Source organism: Tursiops truncatus, chromosome 1, assembly GCF_011762595.2.
Source record: "Tursiops truncatus isolate mTurTru1 chromosome 1, mTurTru1.mat.Y, whole genome shotgun sequence".
NCBI classification, from domain to species: domain Eukaryota; kingdom Metazoa; phylum Chordata; class Mammalia; order Artiodactyla; family Delphinidae; genus Tursiops; species Tursiops truncatus.
The window spans coordinates 83,973,278-84,000,547 of record NC_047034.1 but is presented as its reverse complement, the minus strand read 5'-3'; the positions used below and the strand labels follow the sequence as shown (position 1 = coordinate 84,000,547).

Below are 27,270 nucleotides of genomic sequence, written 5' to 3'. Positions count from 1 at the left end.
CAAGAAGGTGGAGGAATTGGATCCTTTGTGCAATGCTGGTGGGGATGTAAAATTTTGCAGCCACTGTGAAAAACAGTGTGGCAGTACCTTAAAAAATTATATATAGAATTACTGCATGATCCAGCAATTCCACTTCTGGGTATATACCCAAAAGAATTTAAAATAGGGACTTGAACAAGTATTTGTACACCAATTTTTATAAGAGCATTATTCACAATAGCCAAAAGGTGGAAACAACCCAAGTGTCCATCAACAGATGAATGGGTAAGTAAAATGGTATTATACACAATGGAATATTATAAAGCCATAAAAAGGAATGAAATTCTGATATATGTTACAAAATGGATGAACCTTGAAACATTATGTTACATGAATAATCCAGATAAAAAGAGTAAATATATGACTACACTTATATCATGTACCTAGAATAGGCAAATTCATAGAGACAGAAAGTAGAATAGAAACTATTAGAGGTTCAGGTACAGGGGATGGAGAGTTTCTGTTTAGAATGATGAAAAATTTCTAGAAATAAACAGTAATGATGGTCACACACATTGTGAAGGTACTAAATGCCACTCATATTTTAAAATTGTTAAAATGGTAATTTTTTCCATAGTGGTAAAAATACTGTAGTTTTACCACAATAAAAAATATGAATGGAGAATTGTCTCCTCCTCATCTATTTTCTGGTAAAGATTGTGTAAAATTGGTGTTAATTCTTTCTTAAAGATTTGGTAGAATTCTCAAGTGAAACTATGTGAGCCTGGATATTTCTTTTTCGGAAATTTTTAAATTATAAATTCAGTTTTCTTTATCATTATGAGGCTATTCAAATTATTTCATGTTGAGTGAGCTGTGGTAGTTTGTGTTTTTTGAGGAAGTAATACATTATTTTATCTAAGTTGTCATATGTGTATGTGTTGAGTTGTTCATACTATATCCTTTATTATCCTTTTGATATCTGCAAAATCTGTAGAAATAGCCCCTTTTGCATTCCTGATATTGGTAATTTTTATTTTTTTCCCTTTTTTCCTTTATATTCTTCCTAGAAGTTTGTCAATTTTGCTGATCTTTTCAAAGAACCAGATCATTGGTTCACTGATTTTTCTTTTTTGTTTTCCTGTTTTCAATTTCATTGATTTATACTCTTTATTATTTCCTTCCTTCTGTTTCTCTTGGGTTTATTTCACTCTTTTTTTTTTCCCCTAGATTCATAAAGTGGGAGCTCAGATTATTGATTTGAGACATTTACTGTTTTCTAATGTATGCATGTAGGTGGCTATAAACTTCCCTCCCAGCGCTACTGGAGCTCTGTCCAACAAATTTCGATATGTGGTATTCTCATTTTTATTCAGTTCAATGTGTTTTTTAGAAATTTCCTTTGAAACTTCCTTTCTGATTCAATGAATTATTTAGAAGAGTCTGGTGTAGTTTCCAAGTGTTTGGATCTTTTCTTGTTATCTTCTGCTATTGACTTCTAGTTTGATTCCATAGTAGTCAGAGAATACATTCTATATGATATCACTTCTTTATATTTTTGAGATTGTTTAATGGCCCAGGATATGATCCATCTTGGTATATGTTCAATCAGCACTTGAAAAGAATGTATATCCTTGTATTGTTGGGTGGAGCGTCCTATAAATAATCTATTTGATCCTGTTAGTCGATGGTGTTAAGTTCTCATATATTCTTGCTGACTTTCTGTTGAGTTTTCTATCAGTTCTTGAGAGAGCAGTTTTGAAGTCTCCAACTATAACTGTGGGGTTTTCTATTGCTCCTTTTAGTTCTATCAGTTTTTGCTTCACATATCTTGCAGCTCTGTTTGGTCCATACACACTTAGGATTGCTACATCTTATTGGGGGATTGACCCTTTTATCATTATACAATTTCCCTCCCTAACTGTGATAATTTTCTTTACTCTGAAGTCTATCTGGTATTAATATAGCTACTTCTGCTTTCCTTTTATTAATGTTTCCTTTTATTAATGTTTTATTAATGTTATTAATGTTTAATTAATGTTTCCTTTTATTAATGTTTACAGGATATATCTTTTTTTCAATCCTTTATTTTAAACCAACCTATATATTTGAAGTGTGTTTCTTATAGACATCATATAGTTGGGTCATGTTTTCAATACACTCTGCCAATCTGTTAATTGGTGTATTTGTACCATTTACATTTAATTTAATTATTAATATGGTAGGGCTTAAGTCTCCAACTTTATATTTTGTTTTCTGTTTTTTCTCTCTGTTTCTCATTTCTCTTTTCTTTTTCCTGCCTTTTTCTCTTTCCTGCATCTTTGGAATTTCATTTTGATTTACCTATAGTGTTTTTTAAGATATATCTTTGTACAGTTTTTGTAGGGGTCGCTCTAGTTATTATATTATATATTCATAACTTATCAAAGCCTATACGTGTTACCATTTTACTAGTTCAATACAGAAGCGTTACCTCCCTTTACGTGCCTAACCCTTCCTTTTTTTTTACAGTATAATTGTCTTAAATATTTCCTCTAATACATTTAGAACCACATCAGTGTTATAATTTTTGCTTCAATTATTAAGCAATTTAGAAAACTCAAGAGGAGAAGGAAAACCTATTATATTTACCCACGTTGCTTACCATGTTCTTCCTATTTTCATCATTTCCTTTCCATTTAGAAAACTTCCTCTGCCTTTTTTTTTTTTTTTTAGGGAAGGTCTACTGGCAACAAATTCTCTTGGTTTTTCTTCATCTGAGACTGTATTGATTTCCCCTTCATTCCTGAAGGATGTTTTTTTTACTGGGTATTGGATTCTGTTGACAGCTTTTTTCCTTCAGCACTTGTAAAATACTGTGCCACTTCCTTCTGGCCTCCATGGTTTCTGATGACAAATTCACTTTCATTCTAATTGTTTTTCCCCTAGAGTTAAGATCATTTTTCTTTGGCTGCTTCCTAGAATTTTTGTATTTAGTTTTCAGAAGTTTAATTATGATGATTCTTTCAGTAATTTTTTAGACACGTCTTTTTTCTCCTTTCCTTCTTGGACATCGATGACACTAATGCTAGGGTTTTTGTTACAGTCACTTAGTTTCCTGTGGCTCTGTCTACTTTTTATTTTTATTTTATTTTATTTTTTAGTCTATTTTATTTCTGTTGTTCAGATTGGGCAATTTCTATTGTTTTGTCTTTCAGTTCATTAATTCTTTCCTTGTACCCTGTATTCTGTTGTTGAGCCCATCTACTGAGCTATTTTGTTTCCATTACTGTTATTTTTCAACTCTAAAATTTCCTTTTGTTTCTTCTTTATATCTTCTGTTTCTTTGGCAGGTCTTTATCTTTCTTTGATGAGCCTTTCTATTGTTTTAAGCATGCTTGTAATTGTTTACTGAAGCATTTTAATCATGGCTACTTTAGAATCTTTGTCAGATAATCTTACACCTCTGTCATCTCAGTGTTGTCATCTATTGACTGTCTTTTACTCATTTGGTTTACAATCCTCCTGGTTCTTGGTATGACAAGTGATTTTCACATGAAACCTAGATATTTTTGTATTGTTATAAATCCCTGGATCTCAGTTAAACCTTCCCTTTTAGCTTCTCCTTTTTAAATCCATTCTGACAGGGGAAAGAGGAGCGAGGGGGTGCTGCCTCATTAGTGCCTTGCTATTGCCAAGTAGATTCTACCTCCACCAGTTTCCTCACAGTCTCTGTTGACACCTGAAGGGAGACACCTTGGGAGAGGCTCTCCATGTGGTCTCTACTGACACTGTGGTCGGGGTGGCCTCATTACTGCTGGATGATGGTGAAAGTCCTGACTCTCCACTAGGTCTCTTCTGACACTCCATCAGTGGAGTGGCATGGGGGCACTGGGTTACTGCCAGGTGGAAAGTCAGGCTCCCCACATGGTCTCTACTGACACTGCAGGGAAACCTCATTGCAGGCCAGTGGGGATGAAATTCCTAGCTCTTTACTGGACCTTCTCTCTTTTTTTTTTAAACAGATATATGTATTTCTTTATTAGAATGCTCACAAGAATGACACATTAGCACTGTCCTTCTGATGTGACAGAGAATACACATATCTGACCCACTGACCTTCTCTTTATCACAGTCTTTGTGAGGGTGGGAATCTAGGTTCTCCACTTTGCTGGCATAGGTAGGGTTGGGGGCCATTTTTTTCTTTGGTGTTGACTGAAGTAGAGTAATTATTACCTAAAAATTTTCTGGCTTGCTGGGCTGTCCCTTTCCTGGTCCTTTGGCTAGAGAGAGCAGGATTTTGTTGAGGTTTTTTTGTCTGCACTTTTGGCATTTCCAAGTTGTTGGTTCCTTCAGTTCCATATCCATGATACATGAGGAAAAAGAACTCACCATCATGTCATTCCTCAGGTCTCAAGGTCCCTAGTGGTCTGTCTTCTCTCCATCTTTCAGAGTCTTCTTATATTTGTTTTGTATATATTGTCCAGGGTTTCTAGTTGTATTTAGTAGAAGGAATAGGGAAAATATGTCTACTCAATCTTCCCAGAAGCAGAAGTCCTCCTTGGCTGGTGTTAATCAATTCCCTATGTGGGAGGTTGAACCATGTTCCTATGTTCCCATTTATTGACTAAGGGCACACTCCAAACAACTCAACTGCCTGGAGCCATGGCACTACTACTGGGCTAAATCTGAGTACTGACATTTCCTGGAACCTAAATAGAATATTAACCCATGTACTCCAGCAGCACATTAAGAGAATATTCTTTGTTCAAGAAGGTTTTATTCTAAGAGCAAGGATGGCTTGATATTAACAAATCCAAGGATATGACTGTTTCAATATGTCACAGGAGAAAATCCATGTGATCATTCTATAAATGCAAAGATATGCAGTTGACAGAACTCAACATTCTTTCCAAAAAAAATTCTTAATAAAATAGAAGTCAATGAATACTTTCTTAAACAATTAAAAACTATATCTCCAATCAAATCAGCAACACACTTAGTAGTGAAACATGAGCATCTCTCCCATTAAAATTAGGTCATGCATATCACCTCTATTATTTAAACTTGTTCTGGGAGTACTAGCCAATGAAGCAGGCATGAACAGGATGTAAGTAACAATGTCTGGCAACTATATTCTTGTTTCCATCTCCTTCCCCTACATTGTTTCTCCGGAGTTGACATTAACTATAGGATTGCTTAGTTCATTCCCTAACCTCAACAGTTTTTTGGCTTTCTTTCACTCCCTGTGCTTCATCATTCAAGTGATAGGAGTTATGATATTAGGGTTATGTCTTATATACTTTGTATTCCTAATGTTGTGGAAACAGTAGGTTCTCAGTGAATATTTTCAGATTCATAATACAAAAATGAGATATTAAAAATTAAATTAATTTGTATATGTTACATACACCCTGGAAGGTAAACCAATAATTTTGTCTTATTAAGGTTTGCTCAGAATCTAATACTTTGTGATTATACAGTAAATATTTGACATCAATTTTTGTGATGAGATCAAAGTAACATATCTAGAATGCTCAATATTTTTAAATTAGAATTTGGTCAAATCATAATTGTTTTTATAACTAACATTTTCAGCTAAGAATCCTTTAGCTATTCTAAAATATTCTCAAAATTTGATGACACATATGCAATCAAAATGAGGCTAGAGTAACCCGAAAAATCACGTCAGTACTCAACTATAATTTCACTTTGTAATTGTCACTCTCACTTCTAAATTGCCACACAACTGTTTAAAACATGGAAACAGAATATATGCTTACCCTTTAACCCACTCCTATTGTTTCTAAATTTAGCTGAAAATGGTATGCAATAGGTTAACCAAGAGATTAATTTTCTAAGTTAAAGTACTTCAATTAAATTGTCCTCCACAGGAGATTTATAGTGCAGCCCCATGCACACCTGACACTCCAATTTAGTTGTGATGATAAAGTATAAGTTGTCCTGCAACTAATCTGAAATCCCTTGACCAAAATCAAACATGAAAAAAACTGTTTTACAAAATATCAAATTTAAAATGTACCTCTGTTCCAGAGTGTTCATCCCTGATAACATCCATCTGTCTCTTAAATAGTTCTAATACAGCATTGTAGACCAGTTCATACTGTTCCTGAAGAGCATTGCAAACCGGAACAAACAAAAACAAAAACTTCGTGAACTAACCAGATTTCAGGAATATAAACACCAACCAAATCATAGTATAGCAGATCTGAAACATTAGTTTAATTACAGTGCCTTATGTCTGTGTAGCCCATGTCAGATTTCAAAGCATTTGTAGGCTGCTAGAAACAGCTAACTATTTTATCTACCTCTAGCTAATATACAATGACCTTGCAGCATGCTTTTTATGCTCTAACCCCACTTTCTTACTTAGCTCTCCTTCCACCCATAATCTCTCTAATTCGCTCACACTTTAAAATCTTTATTTCAGGAACTTCCTTGGTGGTCCAGTAGTTAAGACTCTGTGCTTCCATTGCAAGGGGAACGGGTTTGATGCCTGGCTGGGGAACTAAGATCCCACATGCCATGGAGCCAAAAAAAAATTGTTTTTTATTCCATCCTGGATGCATTTTTTTTTTTTTTGTAATTCACCTCTTGCGGGAAAAGGTAGATAGACGTGGTTGATGGCTAAATAGATAGCTTCAAGATGTATTATTTAACATGGCTCACGATCGATCTATAAAGTAGCTAGGTTGTTATCCCTGTTTACAATTTGTCCGAGATCATTCAGAAGTAATTTCCATGTCTTCGGTTAGAACCTCAATCTTTTGACTCTTACTTTAGTGCACTTATATCAAGCTGCTGAAATTCTGTCTTAGCAAAGATACCCAAAAAAAGTAGACCCCTAAATAGAGTTTGGAAATTTGTGGTTATAAAGGGATTTCACTGTAGAGAAATGAGACCTCTACAAGGTTCATGGGTTTTTACCACTCTGTTTTTGCCTCTGTACCTGCTTGAGCACTTGATTTTGGATCTACTTTTCATCTGAATGGGCCTATTCAGGGTCTTCTATGACACTTCACACAATCTTATACAAACAAAATATAATTTTTTCCAAAAATAATCGTATGAGGAGAACAATGCAGAGTCTATATCACCCAACACAGCCATTGGTACACTCTTCAATTTTTTTAAGACGAGAGAAAAATCAGACAGGAAGCACTCATCTGGTTACAGTGTTATCTATCTCCTGGCTAGAGCAGTGTCATAAAAAGCAGCTATAGCTGGTAGATTTGTTCAAATAGTTGTTGCTAATGCCAAAATGTGAAGGCTAACTTAAAATTGTTTCAGCTGTCTTCCAACTCTTAAAAGTAGGTCTGAAATGGACTTTTTCTGAAATGGAGTATGGCTTTATTTATTGATTCAGTATTATAATTTAATGTTATACAACTAGGTTGCATACTTCCTGGAATCTTTATACATCTACATGGATCGGGCTTCTTTTAAGTCTGACAGCACTAAACCAGCCAATACTTTCATTTCACATAAACTTTCCCCCCTACACATTGAATATAGAAAACACCTACAGGCAACAGATGAAAAAGAATTCTTTTTTTCCACTAACTATTAGTGGAAAACCTGTGTGGGCCAAACAGAAGCTTTATATTATAATAGCTCATAATTTTTTCCCCTCAATTTACAACTTCTAGATGAAAATATCTGAACTGCCATTGTCAATTGTTTTACTTCTAAACTTATGTGCAAGTTCATTTGTAAGTGCTTTAAACACTTTAATTTCTTGCTGTTTAAGCAATACGAAGTAGTTCTAACAAATTATGCAAAAATGCCTCTTACCTAATAAATACCTATAAATGTTTGATGAAAGAATGAATGGGTGAATGTTAAACTCTATCTTAAAGATGGAGACCATTTAGAAATATAGGTAAAATTATTGGTGTAGAAATATGGGTGGAATTAATACTGTAGAAAGTGAGAGATTTGGGCTGGGAATGTTTTACCTAGGAGGTAGAACGTGAGCTGGAGAGGAGAGAACAGGGGAAAAGCATTTCCAATGGAATAAAAGTGTGAGCAATCTGGGGTAGGTTAAAATACTGTGATACATTTATATAATCACATATATAGTATGATTGTAATTATGGTTTTTTTGGTAATATTTTTTAATATACAAAGAATAAAGACCAGGAGAAACTACAGAAAAATAGTAACAGTGACTCCCTCTAGGCGACAGGATTATGGATGATTTTTTAAATTTTTTATCATTTTCTAAAATGAGCATATAGACTTCATTCTGCAGATTCTGTTACCACCTCCTGAAGAAGAAATTACAGATCTCTGATTTTCTATGGTTTCAGAAATGAAGTACCACTACAAAATTTCAAGTTAACCTGACCCAGCTATTTCTTTCTAATAAGTCAAACAGCTTGTTGAATTTTTTCAACATCCTTTGTAAGAAATATTATATTGTTTTCTTAATATTTTCTGAACAGGCTATAAAATATAAGGAATGAAAGGAATTTGGTCCAGAGCAAGGGATACAGGAAAAATATTGGGATATTCAGAGTTAGAGGAAATGGAAATGGACTAAAACCCTTGATAGTAAAGTAGTCAGCTGTTTTTGGATGCCTTATTATTATTAAACAGAGAGACGAAACCAGACTCAGACATGTTATATTATTCACCACAGTCCATACCTGAGTTTGAACTAATGAAGGCCTCTGTGTTCGCATTTCCTGGATCAAACTAAAAACACTGAAGTTCTCAGGAATTATCTACCAAATAAAAGGAAAAAATATCTTACTCCTTTATTGCTCTCTAGAAAAAGAAATGCATTTTTTAAACTAATGGGGTTTCTCATCACTTGCACCATGATTTAGAGCCTACAAAATACTGAAGAAACTCTTCAAAATGATTTCACATGAGGTGATCAAATGTCTGAAGTTAAAAATATGAGGGAGAAATCTCAGTAGGTAAGTATGAGAGTTTAATGAACTAAAAGAAGTTTGCAAATAAGTCTAAAGCCCATATTTTAAACTTCTCATTTCTTGTTAGACTTAAAAAAAAAAATTTACAGGTTGGAACACAAAATTTGCAGTAAATTGAGTTCATCTGCTAAAGGAGCGTGTCTAAAGGAAGGGTAACCGTGATTCAGGGCTGTGGTTCTCAAAACTACTTCTCTCCAGAAGCACCTGAAGAGCTTGCTGGGCCGTCCCTGCCCGCCCCCCCACAAGAGTTTTTGCTCAGTTCATCCGAGGTGGGGCCCCAAATTTTGCATTTCTAACAAGTTCTCGGGTGATACTGAAGCTTCTTGTCTGGGGACCACATTTTGAGACCACCACCTTAGGAACTAAATTAATCGTCTGACAAAGCAAATCTACAAGTGAATATTCTAGAAAAGATGAATGGTGGAGATAGATGTTTTGAAGAACCAAACAATTTCTAAGTCTAAAAGTAGCAAGGTTAAGAAAATGGCGAGTGCCTGTTGAGAGAAACTCACCCCATCTTTTAGTAACATCCATGTATAATCAATAGCACAGATAACACCAGTTCTTCCACAACCAGCACTGAAATGAAAGATCACAGTAGCATGTATATTTGCAGAGAGTGGATCTTTGACAGTAGCTGGAAAATTTCACTGGCAGATTTGAGGAAGAAGAAATCTAGAGCCCATGAAACTTTCTAAACCCTACCATTTCTCAGAACATACTTCAATTGCCACATGCTACACCGAGCCTCAGGACAGATCCTAGGCAACTTCTCACAGCAAAAAGTCTCTAGAGCTGTGCTGTTCACAAGTAATTTATCAGAAAAGATACTAATTTAATGCTCAGGTTGAATTTATTATAGTTTCTGCTATTGACTTTTCTCTTTCAATCATTCTAATTTTAAGCTTCCTTCCTTTCTGACTGACTGGAAGAAGTGAGCCTAGAATTAGGAGCCTACATCTTATGCAGACTTTAAATTCCAACAAAGTCAGTCTTCCTTCAGTTAAGCAGGAGTCTTGGCCAGACGGTGACATTTGGTTTATTCTGGGTAGAAGGTTCATCCAACAGCATCATACCTGCAGTGAATGCATATGGGAACACTGTTATCCTCTTGGTAACAACGCACATCCCAGATGAGCTCAAGAATAGGGTCTATAGATGAAGGCACATCGTGGTCTGGCCAATTCTTGTAATGGAACTGGTAGATGGTTCGAGTTTCCTATAAAAATAGCCAGAATAAAAGGAGAGTTCAAGATTAGGGCTTCACCTCATTCTATCACAGGATTACTCTGACCTACAAAGTAGCATCTATCTATATATTTTTTGCAATTTATGGAGATTTCTTCCCTATAGGCCTCTGGGACCATATGCCCTCTAAGAACAATTACAAGTAATTTCAGGTCACTTACTATTGGCCTGTCTCTATCTGCCCCACTCACATGAGAATGCAGATATGAAAATGGTCCAAACCAGAACTTCCCAACTGGTGTGCTTCAAATGGGTCACAGGTGCGTTGATGTACTAATCCCTTTGCCTTAGAGAAACCAAGCAGCTTGAGCTCTCAAGTTGGTTCCCAGCCTCTACACACTATACACAGCCTCTATTCATCCTAGAAATATTGTCATTTCATATTGTGCCATTGGTGTGGAGTAGGTTGGGGAACACAGATTACACCAAAGGTCTCTTTTGGTTATGATGATTTATCCAGAACATCAAAGGCCCTACCACTTCCTATTATCTTATGCCCAGACTGCATCACATACATATATATTTACTTGCCTGATCTCTGTAGGCTTTGAGGTTACCTTTGGCGTTCTATACTTACACAATTGAATTTGACTTGTAGAGTCCTGATTGTATAATCAGATTTTTTATTTTCAGCTTCCTAAGAAGTAAATTAAAATATTAGTTATTTCAAAGACTAACATTCAAAGACTTCTCTCTATAAAGTAGGTCCTGGAGCATTTGCTCAGCCATAATGGAAATAGACATCATACTTACACAGGATATGGAGAAAGGGCCAAGTTGCAGTTGCATTTCTCCTGGCTCAGCCCAGTAGCGCTCACATTTTTTCTGTTGCACAAAGCAGAATGTAGTGATTTCCCTCCATATATGCTAGTCTTTTCTGGGTAAGAAAACCCCCTCCCTCATTCAGAAGCAAATTCAGCTGTATCCTTCTCCTTAGGTTAGGAATTTCTAACCCCCTTGGGCTTCAACCCATGTCTGGATTCTCCAAAGATGGGAAAACAAACACTAAAGGATATACAAATTGCAGACTTCCTGGAAGTCCGACAAAGTAGAAATAGGGATCTGACATTTTCAGTGTTTCAAAAAGATTAAAACAAAGCCTCACAAGCTAACTGAGACCCCAAGTTCCCTTGGTTTTAACTGGAATTGTATCAACTCAGAATGGCAACAGTAGGTTTGAAGAGCATTGTTCAATAGAAATATAATACGAGCTACATATGTAATTAAAATTTTTCTAAGAGCCACATTCAAAAATGTTAAAAGGTGGAATTAATTTTAATTAATTTTAATAATATATCTTACTTAGCCAAATACATTAAAAATTTTTTCAACATGTACTCAATATAAAACTCAAATATCAATATAGATATTTGAAATTTTTAAACTGTCATCAATATCTAGTATGCATTTTATATTTACAGCACATTTCAATTAATATGCTAAACTTTAACTGGAAATATTTAATTTCCATTTAGATTTCATAAAATTGATGGTTGAAAAAGATTCACATACACAAGTTGTTCCAAACAAGGTTTTCCAATAACTGAATTGAATATCAGTCTTTAAATTTAAATTTATTAAAATAAAATAATTGAGTTCCTCAGTCACACCAGCCATATTTCAAGTGTTCACTAGCCACACGTGGCTGGTAAAGGCCATTCTGGGCGGCACAAAAGAAGCTCTGACTGGCAGTTTAAAATGTCTGATTAAAAACAACAGGAAAATGAATTGTTACTTTAAAAAGTATACCTTCTTTTTATTTTAAAACACAGAGTCTACTGGGAAAATGGGCGAAAGAGGTTCTCAGAGGTTTAAAAAAAAAGCCTTGAGAGTCATTTGGCATTCCCAAACTGAAAACTAGGAAGATGAGCATAAATGTTTACCAAGTCACTTAAGTTAAGGAAAGTTCTGCTACCAAGTCTCCCCCTTCTTTTTCTTCTTTCCTTTACCTTTAGGTTTACTAGAAAGCAACTCACCTTCCCCATTTCAAACTCCATGCATGCCATAACAATGATCTGGGGGGATGAAATACATGGAAACTTAAACACTGATATAGTTTAAAAAAGCAGCTAATACATGGGTCCCAGAGTCAAAAAGTGTTATTTATTCTTTTATTGTTTTATAACCAAAAAAGAAATCCTAATAGATTATAAAATGTTGCTCCTACCCTTCCTTCTCTCTGTCCTCACTTCCCTTTTCTCTATTCAAATCAGTAAATTCTTGTTAACGAATGAGACTGTCAAGTTGAGAACTTATATTTTCTTGAACAATAGTGACATTGTGATTTTGACTAAAAGGTGACTGAACACCAAAATTCTAGTGACTGACCCCAAAAAGCACTGATTTTAATGCACATAGGAAACTTCAGTCACATATCCTGACACCCTATCCCCTTCATCCCTAAAAACTAGAGAATATAGTAACAAAAGTAACTCTGCACTAACCAGGACGCTGTATTCCCAAATCATCCGCCAGAAGTCCAGGACAGTTGTAGGCAAAGGTCCCTGGGTGGCAATATAAGCCTTGGGTCCCAAAACTCCCTAAAGGGGAACAGAAATTACATGGGGTGACTACAAATAACATACTCTCCTTCTTGTCCAGTATCCCTCCCTTCTCCCTCTACCCCATTTTTTTAGGTACCTAGAGAAATATGGAATATTGGGTGTACCTTAATGAAGTTGGCATTGATGTAGCTGGAATCCTCATCAGAGGTTATCATGGACAGCTCTACTCGACTGTGGTCATCTATAATATAAAAGAAAGACAGACTAATTAAGAGGGTTTGGTTAGAGGGCTTTCTGTAAGTCAGGAAGTAGCACTGTGAATAGTGGAGGCTCATTAGTGTTTGAAGACTGAATGAATGAACGAATGTTCTTTTGTAGTCATATACAGTACAACTAATTTGTCAAAGCCATGGTCTAGGATTAGGAACAGCAACCAATGGGTAAAAAGAGATAAGATGATTGAATTTGAGAGAAGGCACAAGTTTAAAGGGAGAAATGAAACTTACAGGGCAAGATATCTTTATATCTGTTTTTCTTGATATTCTTGGGCCTCTCAGCCTCAGTTGTGGGATAGGTTTTATCTGCCTTATACTTGGTGGATAGTTTTTTCAGCGTCTGTAATAAAATTACAGTAATTAAATCAAATCATCCTAGAGAAAAGAGGTAAGAAGCTATCTCCAGAGAGCTTTCCTTCTCCACTGTCCAAACATTCCACTTCAGCTGTTTTAGTATCCTCTAGGGCTGGTTGCATTCAGAAGAGAGCCTCAGAGCATAAGGACAACAGAGTTTAGTGACATTTGGAGAAGTGAAAAGGTCATACTTAATGCAGCTGAGTTGCAAATAGCTAAAACTTAGAGGTAAAACCAGTGAATATTTTAAAAATAACATCTTCTGAACACACCCTGTGTTCCACCCAAAGAGTCAGATATTAAAAGTTTGACTTACTTTCTTTACAGCTATTACAGGGCTATTTTAAACTACACTGAGGTAGTCTAGAACCTGAGGTGGGGCTTAACCTGTACCGTGATCTGCACCCCATGACTTAGTCAATGGCAGTCACTGGAGGCGGGTGGGCATCTGTATTGTTAACCAGCTCTGTGGTTTATTCTGATGCATATTTTTGAGTTGGATAAACTAGCGTTTGAATTCTGACTCCCACAGTTACTGGCTGAATGAAGCTGGGCAAGTTATTTAATCTTTCTGTGTCTCAGTTGCTTTGTAAGTAAAATGGAGGGATAGTTACCTTAGAGTTGTGGGTGAATTAAGTGAGTTATCGTATGTGAAGCACTGGTACAGAGTACATGTTTAATAAAGAAAAGGTATTGTTACTACATAAAACAATAAATAAATAAAATTATTCTCACTTGCCAACATTACAGTATAGAGCAAAATTTCAGGTCAGAGTAAATGATAGTTCCTCTTTAGCTCCTTCTGATAAATCAACCTTGTCCTAGATTTCAACTCCCTTATCATTCGAAGAAACTGCATTTAGTAGATCTGACCTTTATCGACCCTTACTCAATTTGAGAAAGATAAGGGAAAAACATCTCTGATAGCTAATAAATATTTATTGAACTGAACTACGGAAAATAATTTTCATTATTTGCCCACTATTTAATAGTGACTTGGTCACATGAAGATCATTAATTACTTCCTATTGGTCAGATGCCTCAGCATCTTCTCAGTCTTCATTCTCTTTAACTTAACTTCCTTCTTGAAATTTCCTCCTCTCTTTGCCCTTATTAGTCTACCTTATTTTGGTTCTCCTCTTTCTTCTCTGACTTCTCTTTCCCTCTTCTCATTCTTTCTTACTGCCTCTATGTCTGCTTCTATCTTCTAATTGTGAATTAACCAAGGTTCCAAAGTTAAGTCCTCAACTCTCTGCTCTTCTCACTAAATACATTTGCTCAGAGATATCATCTCTTATAGAAGGCATACCAGTTTTTTAAAATGTATTTAACTAATTCAAATTGAATTATAATTCCAACTCCTATCAGATAACTCTCAAATTTCTTCATTAAGATTTGACTATTAAGTGCCATTCCTGAATTTCCAACCATACCCTAGACATTTCCACCTGGGTGCCTTACTTCAGCCTCAAACTCAGCACATCTAAAATGAAAATTATCACCATCCCTACAGTTAATGTCAATGGCACTATCTTTACCCCAGGCAACCATACTCTAGAAACTGAGAGTTACTTTAGGTTCCCCACTTCCCACAATTCCCACCTCTAACTCAGTCAGCAAGTGTAACTGATTCTTCCCATGCAATATTTTGCATCAACTTTCCTTCCTATGCCCCTACAGATACTTTAATTCAGGCCCTTTCCCTTAAAGCTTGAACTGTTACAGTTGCTTCTTAACTCATCTTCATACTTTTCTCTTTCCCCGTTCAAATCCATTAGGCATAATTATGCTAACTTAATCTTCCTAAAGTATTGCTTTTCTTATCTCTCTCACGCTAAAAACTACTTCAGTGAATCCCCCTTGCTACCAGGAAAAAGTCAAAACTCCTTAGTCAGGTACTTAAGATTCTCCCCAGTTGGACCCAAGCTAATTTCCCCATATTTGCTACTGTCCCACAATTATAAGCCTTCCAAAGATTGATTTCTAAGTTCTTTCAAGATTGTACAAACTGATGTCACTGACAATTATATGTAACATCGCTTCTTGAAAACTATGGGTCCCTTTTCCTTTCTCATAAATATATACCTGGCACTGCTTTTGCTTTTCTCACCCATAATTATGATCTATTTTGTTCCACAGGGTAAACTAATAGAGAGAAATAAGGAAATAGAAAAAGAACTTTTCTCATGTGACTGGCAACAAGAAAAACTTAAAAAGAAGGGAATTGTTGATTATTTTACTTAGTTGTTTATATTTCATATAGAGTTTTCACATAATTAGGATGTGTGTCTATCTGTAGGAGTTTACTTAAGGACACTCATAAAAAAAAATGGGTGAGGAAGGGAGAGCCTAAAATAAAGGAATGATGACACAGAGAGACAGAGAGATAAAAGAGGTAGTTGAGAATAGAAATTTTTTCCAACAAATCATCTAAACTCATCATTAGATTTCAAAATTACCTCAGGATAACCTGATAACTGAGTCTGCAAGGAGAGAAAAAAAGTTGGGGTCATGAAAGATTTGTTAGCTGGGAGTCCAAAATACAAAGAATTATCAAATATCTAGAATCTAATTAAAGTGATACTTTCCAAATAATAAATAGATCATTAATTATTATAACAATTCAAAGTATAGGAGTGTAAGCTTTTTCCAACTAATGATGACAAATGGAACAGACAGCCACTGCCTGTTTATCTGCTGGACCACAAATGCCAGCATGTATTGTTCTAATGACCATTTTTTTTCTGTTTGTAGAGTTAGATCAGACACAGGCAACCTATTTAAAAACAGGTATACAGTTAGTTCTTAAATCCTAATTTCTTACCATGGTTTGAATTCTTGTGGGTTTTCAGAATTGGATTTAGGAGGAGAGATGCTGAAATGATCATTATACAACATATTTTTACACCAAGATGGATGTAAGTGGACTAGTTTGGAAATTTAAGGATGTGGCACAAATACACGAAAGAATATAAAATATTTCCAGTTGGTATCAATTTCCAAGTTATACCAATTTCTCAGCTCTCTCTGCTCTTGTGCACCTTCAGAATGATAATTTTCAGGTTGCCATTGATTCCAGGGCGACTGAAAAGATGTCAACTCCCAGAGCAGTTCATTCTAAAAATTTCCAGAACAGAGCCTCGTGCATACTCCCTGTTACACTGTTTTTATCTGTTTTGCTTTGCTTGCTTGTGGAATGCTTTCCAGGGAGAATGCCATAGGCAAAGCTCTTTTTGAAAGATATGCCTAAATTAATTGGGTAAAATTTCACAGATAAAAGTTGTGTGTGTGTGTGTGTGTGTGTGTGTGTGTGTTTAACCTATGTTTGTTTAGCTGTCTTCACTGCCACCTTCAACAATGGGAGAGAATGGCTTTTTATTTCCTACTCTGTTCCTTCTTCCAGAGTTATCTGGCTGGATGTCAAATGGGGACATTCTTTTAGCAGAACATCACATAGGAAATGCCTGTAGAATTGTTAATTTGGAAAGCGTGAAAGATTTTTTTTTTCAGATATCTTACCTAGAGGTCAAACCACTGTGAAGATCTTTTTCTCATTCCCCTTCTCTCCCTGCTAGACCCCCCAGGCTCCAACACCCCAACAGAGAAAAAATCAGAGCCAACTTAGGGAAGAGAACTGATAAACCTCACCAGAAAAAGAGAAACTCTGAGGGTAGGAAGCAAAAGGGTATAGAAGAGAAAGTAGGGCTATGTGGGGTGGGTTGGGATTGGGGGAGAAAGGATAGGTTAAAGGGAGAAAGTATTTCTCTACCAACCACCAAGTGGGTGTGAGTTCCCTAGAGGCAGCAGCAACAAGAACAATTGGGGAATAAGGAAAAGTTGCTGAGGGAATAAAGAAAAGGGGCCTCCTGAGCCCCTGATAAGTTGGAATGTATGAGAAACCAGACTCTGTTCATGCTTGATAAGCTAACAGTAAGTTGATTTGGTTTGTGGGCTATGCTACCCCTTTCCTTTCAAGATAGGAAAACAGAACCGAGGTCCTGGCCATGAATCTCTAGGAATCAGGACTGAACCTATTGCATGTTCATCTTATTGACTAGAAAAGTAATTACTAGTAAATGAACTAAGGTCACTCCCAAAAGAGAACAGAAAGGAAAAAGGAAGCACAATACCACAATACCTTTGCCTTGGAGGACTACACTATTGTATAGAAAACAGCATAAGTTACATTTGGGTGTGGGAAAAATCAGTCTTGGCCCTCCTGTGCCAGGCGGAAGAGGGGACTCAAAGCTGGGCTGTCTCCAGAGTTTCTCAAGATAGTTCCTCAATGCCTTACAACTGCAGGTCAGTACTATCTATTCCAAGCTTCCAACAGGATAGAGAAAGCATGAATGCTAAGAAATGGAATTAGGAGCTCAGGCCTCTACATCCAGTAAACAAGGGTACCACTAGTAGGAATGCAGGACGAGACTGAACTGGCCCTGAGTGTGCATACAATCATCTCCAGCTAGACAGGCAAACTTATGGGGATTGGGCGGCCATCCAATAGTCAGGTAAGTGAGCAGGTGGGTAGCAATAGCTAAACTGGGGTGAGTAAACCAAGAGGTTCAGCTTTAGATAAATACAATGTGAGGATATGGCAAGACATGTATTTAAAATGTATTTTAAATGTCCTGTGAATAACTGAAAATGTGGGCCTGGGTGGTCCCTAGTGAAAGACTGGAGATGCAGTTGGGAGAAATTAGCTTTAGAGGTAATGTGATGTATTTATTCCAGTGGAAGCCGCAAAAAACTATACATTAATGGGCACAAAAGTCAGGAAATGCTGATAAGTATGTTCAAGTGATAGACTGATTCACATAAATGAGTCATTTCAATTCAACAGATGTTTGGGCACTTGCTAGGCAGGAGGTACTGTGTTCGTGACTGCTTGGCTAGTGTTGTTACCATAAATAAATATAGAACCAAGATGTATCTAGATCTTCTCTATAGAACTAAGATGTATCCAGGTCTTCTCTGGTCTGTCTATGATAAGTCTCCAGAAGTTGCTATAATACCAATCTGACCTCTAGTGCATTATAAACCGTCATTAGTACTTGACCTTCACAACTGGATACCTTCTTTCTATTAGGGTTCATTGAATCCTTCATATTTAATAAATATGTCTTTGTATTTAATTAATATGATATTTACCTTTTCTACAAAACACCTCATCTCCAGGAAACATAAAATTCCTTTCTTTTTTTGGCTTTTTATTATTTAAATGGATTCCAACAACACTAAAGGAAAAATTTTGATATAGATTTTTAAATAAAAAAGTAATACATATTTTTTAATAATGCATATTAATTGGAGAAATTTTAGAATATAGAGAACCCAGAAAAGATGATTAAAAATCACCTATAGCCCCACTACTCAGTTAATCATTCTTAATATTTCAAAACATTACATTTCAACTTTTATCTATACATGTGTAATGAAGATGGAATCACACTGCATATAGGGTTTTGTAACTTGCTCTCTTTACTTATCAATTTGTATTATTCTACATAATTTTTAATGGTGGCAGAGTATTCTATTGTATGAGATGCAACATGAGTTACTTAACCTGCTCCTTTATACTATTGGACATTTGAGTTGCTTCCAATCTTCCTAAACAATAATTATGCACAATATTACAATAGGTGGCCAAAATCTATATAAATATCTTTCATTATTTCCTTCAGATGAATTTTTTGGAGTGATCAAAGAACTTGCTCATTTTAAAGGCTTTTGATCCATATTACTAAATACATATCAGAACCCATATACAAATTTTGCCTCCAGAAAGTTATACCAGCAATATATGAGACTGGTATACCAGCGATGTAGGAGATGGCATATTTTTGAATGCTGGTCAACATTAGGATTATAATGTTTTAAGTATAGGTGCCTTTGATAAGTAAAGTGTTATTAGTGATATTTTTCTTATTTGTATTTCCCTTTGTGGTTTCTTCACTCCAAAACATTTTTTAGAAGGAAGAAAATACACCGTACTCAAATTACCCTACCTACATGAAGCTGTGTTCATATCTCTGTATTCATAGCCAGCATTTGAACACATACATATAGACATCCAACGAGCTCATACATGCATATTTAGCACACTTGTCATCAGCTAAGCTCTCACTTTTTCTACACAATTCATACTTCTACACATGCTTTCTAAATCAAGATGCCTCAACTACCTCCAATGCAGAAAAGAAAAAAAAACATCTGAGGAGTTTTAAACATAAAGACATGCAGCAAATTGACCAGCATAAAAACACATAACCAAGCCTTAGCCCATATTTAATACAGTGGCTAAAATGTACATGTCATAAAACCACAATCGGTTGCTGTAGTTGACCAAAGTGAATACCTATTCCTCTGTAAATTATCATCAATCGGATAAAAAAAATACACTAATGGAAGAGGATGGCCCTCATTAAGCTTAGAAGAAGGAAAGTAAAGTCCCTAGTGTTGTCCAGAAAAGAGTGGTGGCCACCAGCCTGAGGGTTCAAACAGGGAGATGAAGACTTCATACCATCACAGTTGAGGCCATTAAAATCACTATGCTCTTCAAGCAACTTTCTGATTATCATTGGCTGCTCATGTAAGTTTCTCTCCAAATTTAGAGAATATGCTGGCCAGCCAATGTAAACTTCTACTCTGTTTGATAGTGATTTTTCTCTGCCCAAAATTAATAAATTGGCATTCTTGTTTCTGGTGAATTTCTTTTGTTGTTGTTGTTGTTGTTTGTTTGTTTGTTTTGTGGTACGCGGGCCTCTCACTGCTGTGGCCTCTCCCGTTGCGGAGCACAGGCTCCCGACGCGCAGGCCCAGTGGCCATGGCTTACGGGCCCAGCCGCTCCACTGCATGTGGGATCTTCCCAGACTGGGGCACGAACCCGTGTCCCCTGCATCGGCAGGCGGACTCTCAACCACTGAGCCACCAGGGAAGCCCTCTGGTGAATTTCTTATGTGTTTGCCTGATCCTGATCACTCTCAGCATACTGACAAAATTGAATTTTTAGATCAGCAAAGCTAAAGTCAAGACACGGGACTATGGTGATCCAAAATAGTTAATACCACCCTAAGCGACTGCTTGGCCTCTCTCCATGCGCTCTGTGATCACAAAAGTAATTGCATATATTGAACCTTGACAGAATTCATAAAAATAATTAGAAAGAATTAAGACCCAGCTACATGCAACCAAATGAATTTTAGAAACACAATGTAGAGTGAAAGAAGGAAGATATTAAAAATGTATATATAACATGATTTTATTTACATAGAATTCAAAAACACGTAAAATGAATCTCTTTTGCTTAGTGATATATATGTCTTGAAGCTATGCTGAAAAACAAAGAAAAAAATAATCTCATGATAGTGTTTACCTCTAGTCAGGTGGGTGTTGGGGGTGGTTGTGATCTGGAAGGACACCCAAGGGATTTCTGGGGTGTGGGCAATGTTCTACTTCTTGATCTGAGTGATGCTTATATAGATGCCTGCTTTATTACTAATTGTTAAATTTTATGTTTGCGTTTAAAGCACTTTTCTGTGTGTATGTTATATTCTATGATTTTTTTTAAGTTTAAGAAGTTAAGACCAATGGATAAATTGGAAGCAATAGAGCGGGGTGGCGGGAGGGGACAAGAGCACAAGCTCAAAAGTTAAACAGCTTTATTTCAAATCTGAGTTCTACCACTTATGAAATCCATGACCTTAGGTAAGTTGTTTAATTTCTCTGACCCTCAGTGTCTACTACACAGCAAATACTATGCTGGACGCTGAGGATGTCAAGATAAGAACTAAATCTGAGCCTTGCCTTTGTGGAGCTACAATCCAATGGGAAAGCAGACATTAATCAAATAATCAGACAAATAAATGTAAAACTGGAGTTGTAATGAGTGCTATGAATACTTTCAATTCAGCTTGGGTGAGGTTGGGGGAAGAAGAAGCTTTTAAAAAATGAAACATGGTGCTGAGAACTTACTCGATATATTTAAGGAGGTCAAGGAAGGCTTCTCTGGGAAAGCGACCACCAAACTGTTATCTGAAGAATTATGAAGTGTTAACTAGGTGAAGAGGAGCATGGGGGAATATTCAAGGTAGAGGTAACAGCATGTGTGCAAAGTCCTGTGGCAGAGGAAGCATGACAAGGACAAGAAAATGAACATGCTGTAAGAAGCTGGAGAAGCACTCAGCTGCTGGTCCGTGTGGGACTTTGTTAGCCATTCATTAAAAAGGGCTCTTTGGGAATTAGATGAGGCTCTGTTCGTGAAGCACTCAAGCACAGAGTCTGGAACATGGTTCCATGATTAGCTATTGTGGAAAGTACATGAACCGAAAGTTCATATGAGGAAATGCAGATTGAAAATAGTCATGGAAAATTTTCAGGCTCAGAAATAAAATAAATCAAGTTAACATAACAAAGTACAATTTGACACTAATTAAATTAGAAAAATAAAACATGCTATGATTTTACTCGATGCAGTTTAAGTATAGTGACTAAGAGGCTTTGGAATCAAACATACTGGAGTTTCAAATCCTGGTTTTGCCACTTCATGGGTAAAATGAAGATAATGCTTTCCTCTTGGGGTTGTTGTAGTGATTAAGATCATATATGGTAACCACTCAGATTGCCTAGGATATGATAAGCAGTCAAAAATTTTACCTATTACTATCTTTTTTAGATATTAAATTGAGTCTATCAAGGTGGTAAAGAAGATGATAAATTCAGATATCGCAAGTTTTAAAAACTCTGTTGGAAATATATTTGGCAAACCTTAACCAATTAGATGCTAATACTCTTTGGTCCAGGAATAATAACAAACACTTGTGGGGATCTAGCCCCAGGATATAATCCCAAACGAAGGGGGAAACCACATGGACAAACATTCATTGCAGTTTTATCAATAATCAGGAAAAATGAGAAATAACCTCAGTTTCCAAAACTAGAGAAATAATTAACTTATTTGGGTGCCTACTACATGTCAGGCATTTTATATATTCATTCTTTTATCTTCACAGCAATTCTACAAAGTGAATATTATTTGTTACCACTTTTTAGTTACTTTGTTCAAGGTCACATAGCTAATTATAGGCAGAAGGAAAATTTAAACCCAGATTTATATGATTCCAAAGTTGTTACAAGTACAGATGGTAAAGCCAGACTGCCGGAACTGGAAACTCAGTTCCACCACTTACTGGTTATGTGACCCTGAGTGAGTCAGTTAACTTCTCTGTGTCTCATTTTCCTCATCCATAAAATGGAAATAATAACAGTGCCTTCCTCAATAGATTAAATGAGTTGACATACAAAAGGGTTTAGAACAGTTTCTATCAGAGATATAGAAGTGTTAGCTATTACTTTGATTATTATATTTTCATCATACTATCCTGCATTAAAAGTCATTAATATCGATTTTAACCAACATGATAGTTTTGTTACAATGCTAAGTGAAAATATGAGAATACAAAATTTTAGCTATGCTTATAATTACAGTAATATAAAAGGCATCCTATCAATATAAATGGACAAAAACTAGAATTTCTACACCCCCCAAAACTGTATTTATTGGGATGTTGGTACTATGGTGAATTTATTTTATTTTACCTTGCAATAATATTATTTTATAAAAAAAAACAATAAGGCTTTATTTTTTTAAGTACTTTAAGAAATTTTCAATAGTGTGGTTGCACACTGCTATTTCTGCTGTATAGAAACTATGCTATCTAGAGACTTACCCTCATGCTAGGCCCTTTGAGGGACTACGGTTAGTGGCTTAAGCAAGACACTATTGCATTGGGATTAATTTCACAGGCTCTGATATGACAGATCCAGGTTAAATTTCATGTCTATGGCTGAACAGCTGAGTGAGCTTAGGCCAATTATTTACCCTCTCAGAGCCTCAGTTTCCTTATCTGTAAGTCAGAGATCAGAACTACCTCATAGGGTTTTTTGTTTTTTTGTTTTTTGGGGCTTTTTTTTGCGGTAGGCGGGCCTCTCACTCTTGTGGCCTCTCCCGTTGCAGAGCACAGGCTCTGGACGCGCAGGCTCAGCGGCCATGGCTCACGGGCTCAGCCGCTCCACGGCATGTGGGATCTTCCCGGACCGGGGCACGAACCCATGTCCCCTGCATCGGCAGGCGGACTCTCAACCACTGCGCCACCAGAGAAGCCCTAGGGTTTTTTTTAAATGAGTAATAAATAAGATAATGAATGTGATGCTTCCTTGACACCCCACCAAGACTATCACAGTTATAATTAAATATTTAATAGAGTAATTGGTTGTTTAATGTCTGTCTCTCTAAGACGTCCTCTAATGTCTTAGAAGATAAGCTCCACCAAAGCATGGAGTATTGCACTGCAGAACCAGCATCTAGCACAATGCTTTGCACACAGGAAGCACTCAATAAATACTTGAATGAATGCATGAAAACCTTATAGGAGTGGTCAGTGGCAGTTTCAACTACAGAAGAATTATTGAGTTTAGTCTTGGCATTGGGAAAAGACCAAAGCAGCATGGTATTGGCTCTAGCTATCATAGTAGGGCTTTGTGCTCTGCACAAAGATACTTGGCCAAGGGGGAAGTGAGGACTGAAATCTAAGCCATGGACTCAGTGGCGGGGCAGGGTGTACAGAATGTCTACCTGTAAGTAGAGATGACTTTTGATAATTCCCTCAGAGGCACCACCATTCAGGCCAGCAGTGGCCTTGTGTCACAGAATCAGCCCTCAAACCTCAGAAACATCAAATCCTGGGAGAAGATGTTAAGGGCTGAAGGTGGAATGTGGTATATGACCAGGTGGAAAGCCTTCCAGTTTAAGGGTGGTATTCACCTTGTGAATACCAAGCAAGTAACCTGGCCTCATTCACTGCTCCCCAACTCCCCCAAAGCTACTCTCTCTTGTATTTCAGCTGAACCTTTAGGTGGGGCTGAGGGAAAGACTCTGTTTTTCCACTGGAGGACATGAGTCAGTGAACAGTGAGGTTCCACTTAATCACCACCCAAAAACAAGGTCCGTAGAATTAGGAGCTAGAAAAGCAAGGAAGTGATTAATATAAAATCAGGATAGTGATCATTTCTCGGCAGGGCAGGACAGGGTGGGTGTGGGGATGAGGACCTGATGGGAAAGAGACATGTAGAGGTCTTCTGGGGCTGACAAGGTTCTATCCCTTGACCTGGGTGATGGCTGCTTTACAGTTACACTTACATTTTATGTACTTTTCTCAATGCGTATTATAGTTCACAGTTTTAAACAGCTGGAAAAACTACAAACTATGAAAGGTTTTTAAGCAGGGAAAAAATAACCAGACCTGTAGTATTAAAAGATCACTTGGGTGTTAAACAGAAAATTGATTGAAGGTGGGGCAAGGCTAGAGGCAGAGAAAACAGGAGGTGAGGTAGGTGCTATATTTTGGTGAAAGACTATAATGACTGAGCTAAGAAAAGGTAAAATATTAGGGATGTAGCCTATATTATTTTTAAAAACACAACCAAAATAACAGAGGCTGCCACTGCCCCCTCACCTCACTTTTTACCTCTCTGCATTGGGGGAATTTGGCTCAGGAGATATAGCCCAGGGGAAGGCACATGTCTAAGACACATAGGCCATGCTTTCTACCTTCCCTCCCTCCCTGCTAACTCTACTTAGAAGGGCTAAGACTGCCTGGCTAGTGGCAACTGGAGTGCATTTTTCATGACACCACGGCATTATCCAAGTTGAGCTGACACAGGGGTTTCTACCATAATATGCAATCACTCAATCATAACATCTAATCACTCGGGACTTTACAGAGTGTTTTCACATCTACTATCTGGTACCAGAATGTTGGCTCCATGAGGGCAAAAAGGTTCTTATTTTGTTCACTGCTATATCCTCAGTGCCTAAAACTAAACTTGGTACATAGAAGGTGCTCAATAAATATTACTGAATGAATGACCACATTTAAGTATTATTATTATTGATATTTAGTCATCACAATAATCTTGTGCAGAGAGGTAGGAAATTCATTATGATCCCCATTTCAGAAGTCAGGAAACAGAGACTTGGTGAGATTAAGGAACATGGCAAGTAGTTGATAATTTGGTTGATGACACTGTCATGATTTAATTTCAGATTTTATATTTAAATTCCCTTATTTTTCCCATTTCCTCATAGCTGAAAAGGTAAAGTTTGAAGTTCTTATAACTCTGAAACACCAGCTGGAAGTATTCCCAAATACATGATAGGTACTATCAGACATCCTACGTCATCTGATGTGCTGGGTTATAGGATGAGTGAGTCCTACCCAGCTGCCACTGCATCAGTAAGCACCGTTCCCCCAGAGGAGATGCAGTGTTCCTCTGGGTAATCAAATCCAGTTGACCCCAGGCTACCTTGTGCTTATGTTTCTTTCCATCCCTCACTTTTCTCTACTCCCCATCCTAGCCATTCCACCCCTCCAAGCAAAAGAAGATTAAGGAAACCCTGTTACTGCAAACACTCATGTTCTCATATTTTTTTCTTCATAAAAAAAAAAAGAAAAAAGAAATATGGCGGAAAGTAGTTTCGGTGCTCTTCAAGAGTTTTTGTTATCCAAATGGAACCCACGGGAGGCTAAAAGCATAAAAAGTTAATCTTGATCTCTTTCCTCTTGATATTAATTAAAATTAGTCATTTGAAGCCTAAACCACAACTCAGATACCTGGGAACTACAGATATTCAATTAATATTAGATTTATACAACTGGAATTTTGTATATCATCTGTAGGATTCCTAGTCAAACTCTAAGAACTAGCAAACAAAATATTTAAAACTATATTTTGGAGAGAACTTCTAAAATACACAAAAAACACTTAGAGAAGTTAAACTTTTAGGTTACCTTCTTCCCCTGAAAGGTCAGTTTATCCCAAGAGCAAGTTGGTCTAGCAGAGTTGGACCACTGTCATCAAACAGTCTATGTAACTACCCTGAGAATGTCACACATCGGACTTACCAGAAATTCATTGGCAAACTCCTCTTTGTTACTTTTCTTGTTTTGGGCCTCATCCAGGAACTTCTGCAGAATCTCTCTTTGGTCCATGCTGCAGGGCAAGACAGACAGTCTACAAGTGGTTTAAGGGAGGGCATATTAGATGTGTGTCATGGTCGAGGCAGCACCGAGAAGGCACTGCTGCCACCTGAGCAGAGCATGTTGAAGGTTGTGGTTTACTGACTTCATCTCAAGCCCTAGAGGAAATTAGTACGTAACCAGACTCTGTGGTCACACAACAAAGCCAGCACCTCACTCCTGGGCCCTAGCGCCTTCCTTGTCAAGAGAGGAACCTGGTTGCAATTCAAGTTTTTAACAAACAAGAGGCTAGCCAGAATGTAATGTGTGTGTGGGCTGCTTAGCTCTGAAACTATTCCACTCCGTCGCCCTTAAGCAAAGTTCACAATTTTTCTTGCTTCCTAGAGAAAAGGCAGAATTACAGGTCTCATGGATGGTTCTGCCTCTCCCCATATCCCCAATGAGCACAAAGGCCCTGTTGACACCTTCTGTTTCCTCATGTCCCAAATGAACTCTTTAAAAGTTCATTTAGGCCCAGTTTGGAGACACTGTTTGGAGTTAAGACATCTTCTGAAAGGTTTCTTGTCAGTGTGATCGGTGGCAAACTTCTGTTCGTCAGAGAAGGCATTTTTATTTAGAACTTTTGATTCTGCCATATAGACCTAACTCTCTTTTGGATGAAGCAAAGTCAGCTGCTTCTGAAAGTCTGGGTTTCTCCCAGAGCTGGGGAAGTGCTAACCTCCATTAAGGGAAGTGTGATTTCAGGACCCCACCCCCACCTTCCAGTACTTTTTGAGCTTCATTTGGGTTCTGGCTATAAAGACTGAGAGCACTTGGTCTATAGGGGATCCAGGGGCACGGTGGCCCCCAAGAAGAGCACCTGACCAGGAATCTGGCATAAAATCCCCTGTATGTAATGCTAGTAAAATATGGAGGAACAGAAAAAGTAAAA

The 27,270-nt window shown here is 37.0% G+C and overlaps 1 protein-coding gene across 3 annotated transcripts in view; it reads right to left on the bottom strand.

Annotated features, from left to right (window-relative positions):
- Positions 1-26,454, bottom strand: part of PTPN22 (protein tyrosine phosphatase non-receptor type 22) — a 51,069-nt gene extending 24,615 nt beyond the window's left edge. For 2 of the 3 annotated variants that reach the window (XM_004317777.4, XM_019920133.3), the window contains exons 1-11: positions 26,265-26,454; positions 13,180-13,288; positions 12,838-12,914; positions 12,614-12,709; positions 12,146-12,184; positions 10,923-10,994; positions 10,747-10,806; positions 9,998-10,140; positions 9,434-9,500; positions 8,631-8,708; positions 6,002-6,088 (exon numbers count right to left, since the gene is read on the bottom strand). In XM_004317777.4, the coding sequence (XP_004317825.3) occupies positions 6,002-6,088; positions 8,631-8,708; positions 9,434-9,500; positions 9,998-10,140; positions 10,747-10,806; positions 10,923-10,994; positions 12,146-12,184; positions 12,614-12,709; positions 12,838-12,914; positions 13,180-13,288; positions 26,265-26,351 (915 nt within the window). In that variant the 5' untranslated portion in view covers positions 26,352-26,454. The remainder of the gene's footprint in view (positions 1-6,001; positions 6,089-8,630; positions 8,709-9,433; positions 9,501-9,997; positions 10,141-10,746; positions 10,807-10,922; positions 10,995-12,145; positions 12,185-12,613; positions 12,710-12,837; positions 12,915-13,179; positions 13,289-26,264) is intronic. The other variant, XM_019920132.3, reaches the window with a different exon arrangement.
- Between the last annotated feature and the right edge of the window lie 816 nt (positions 26,455-27,270).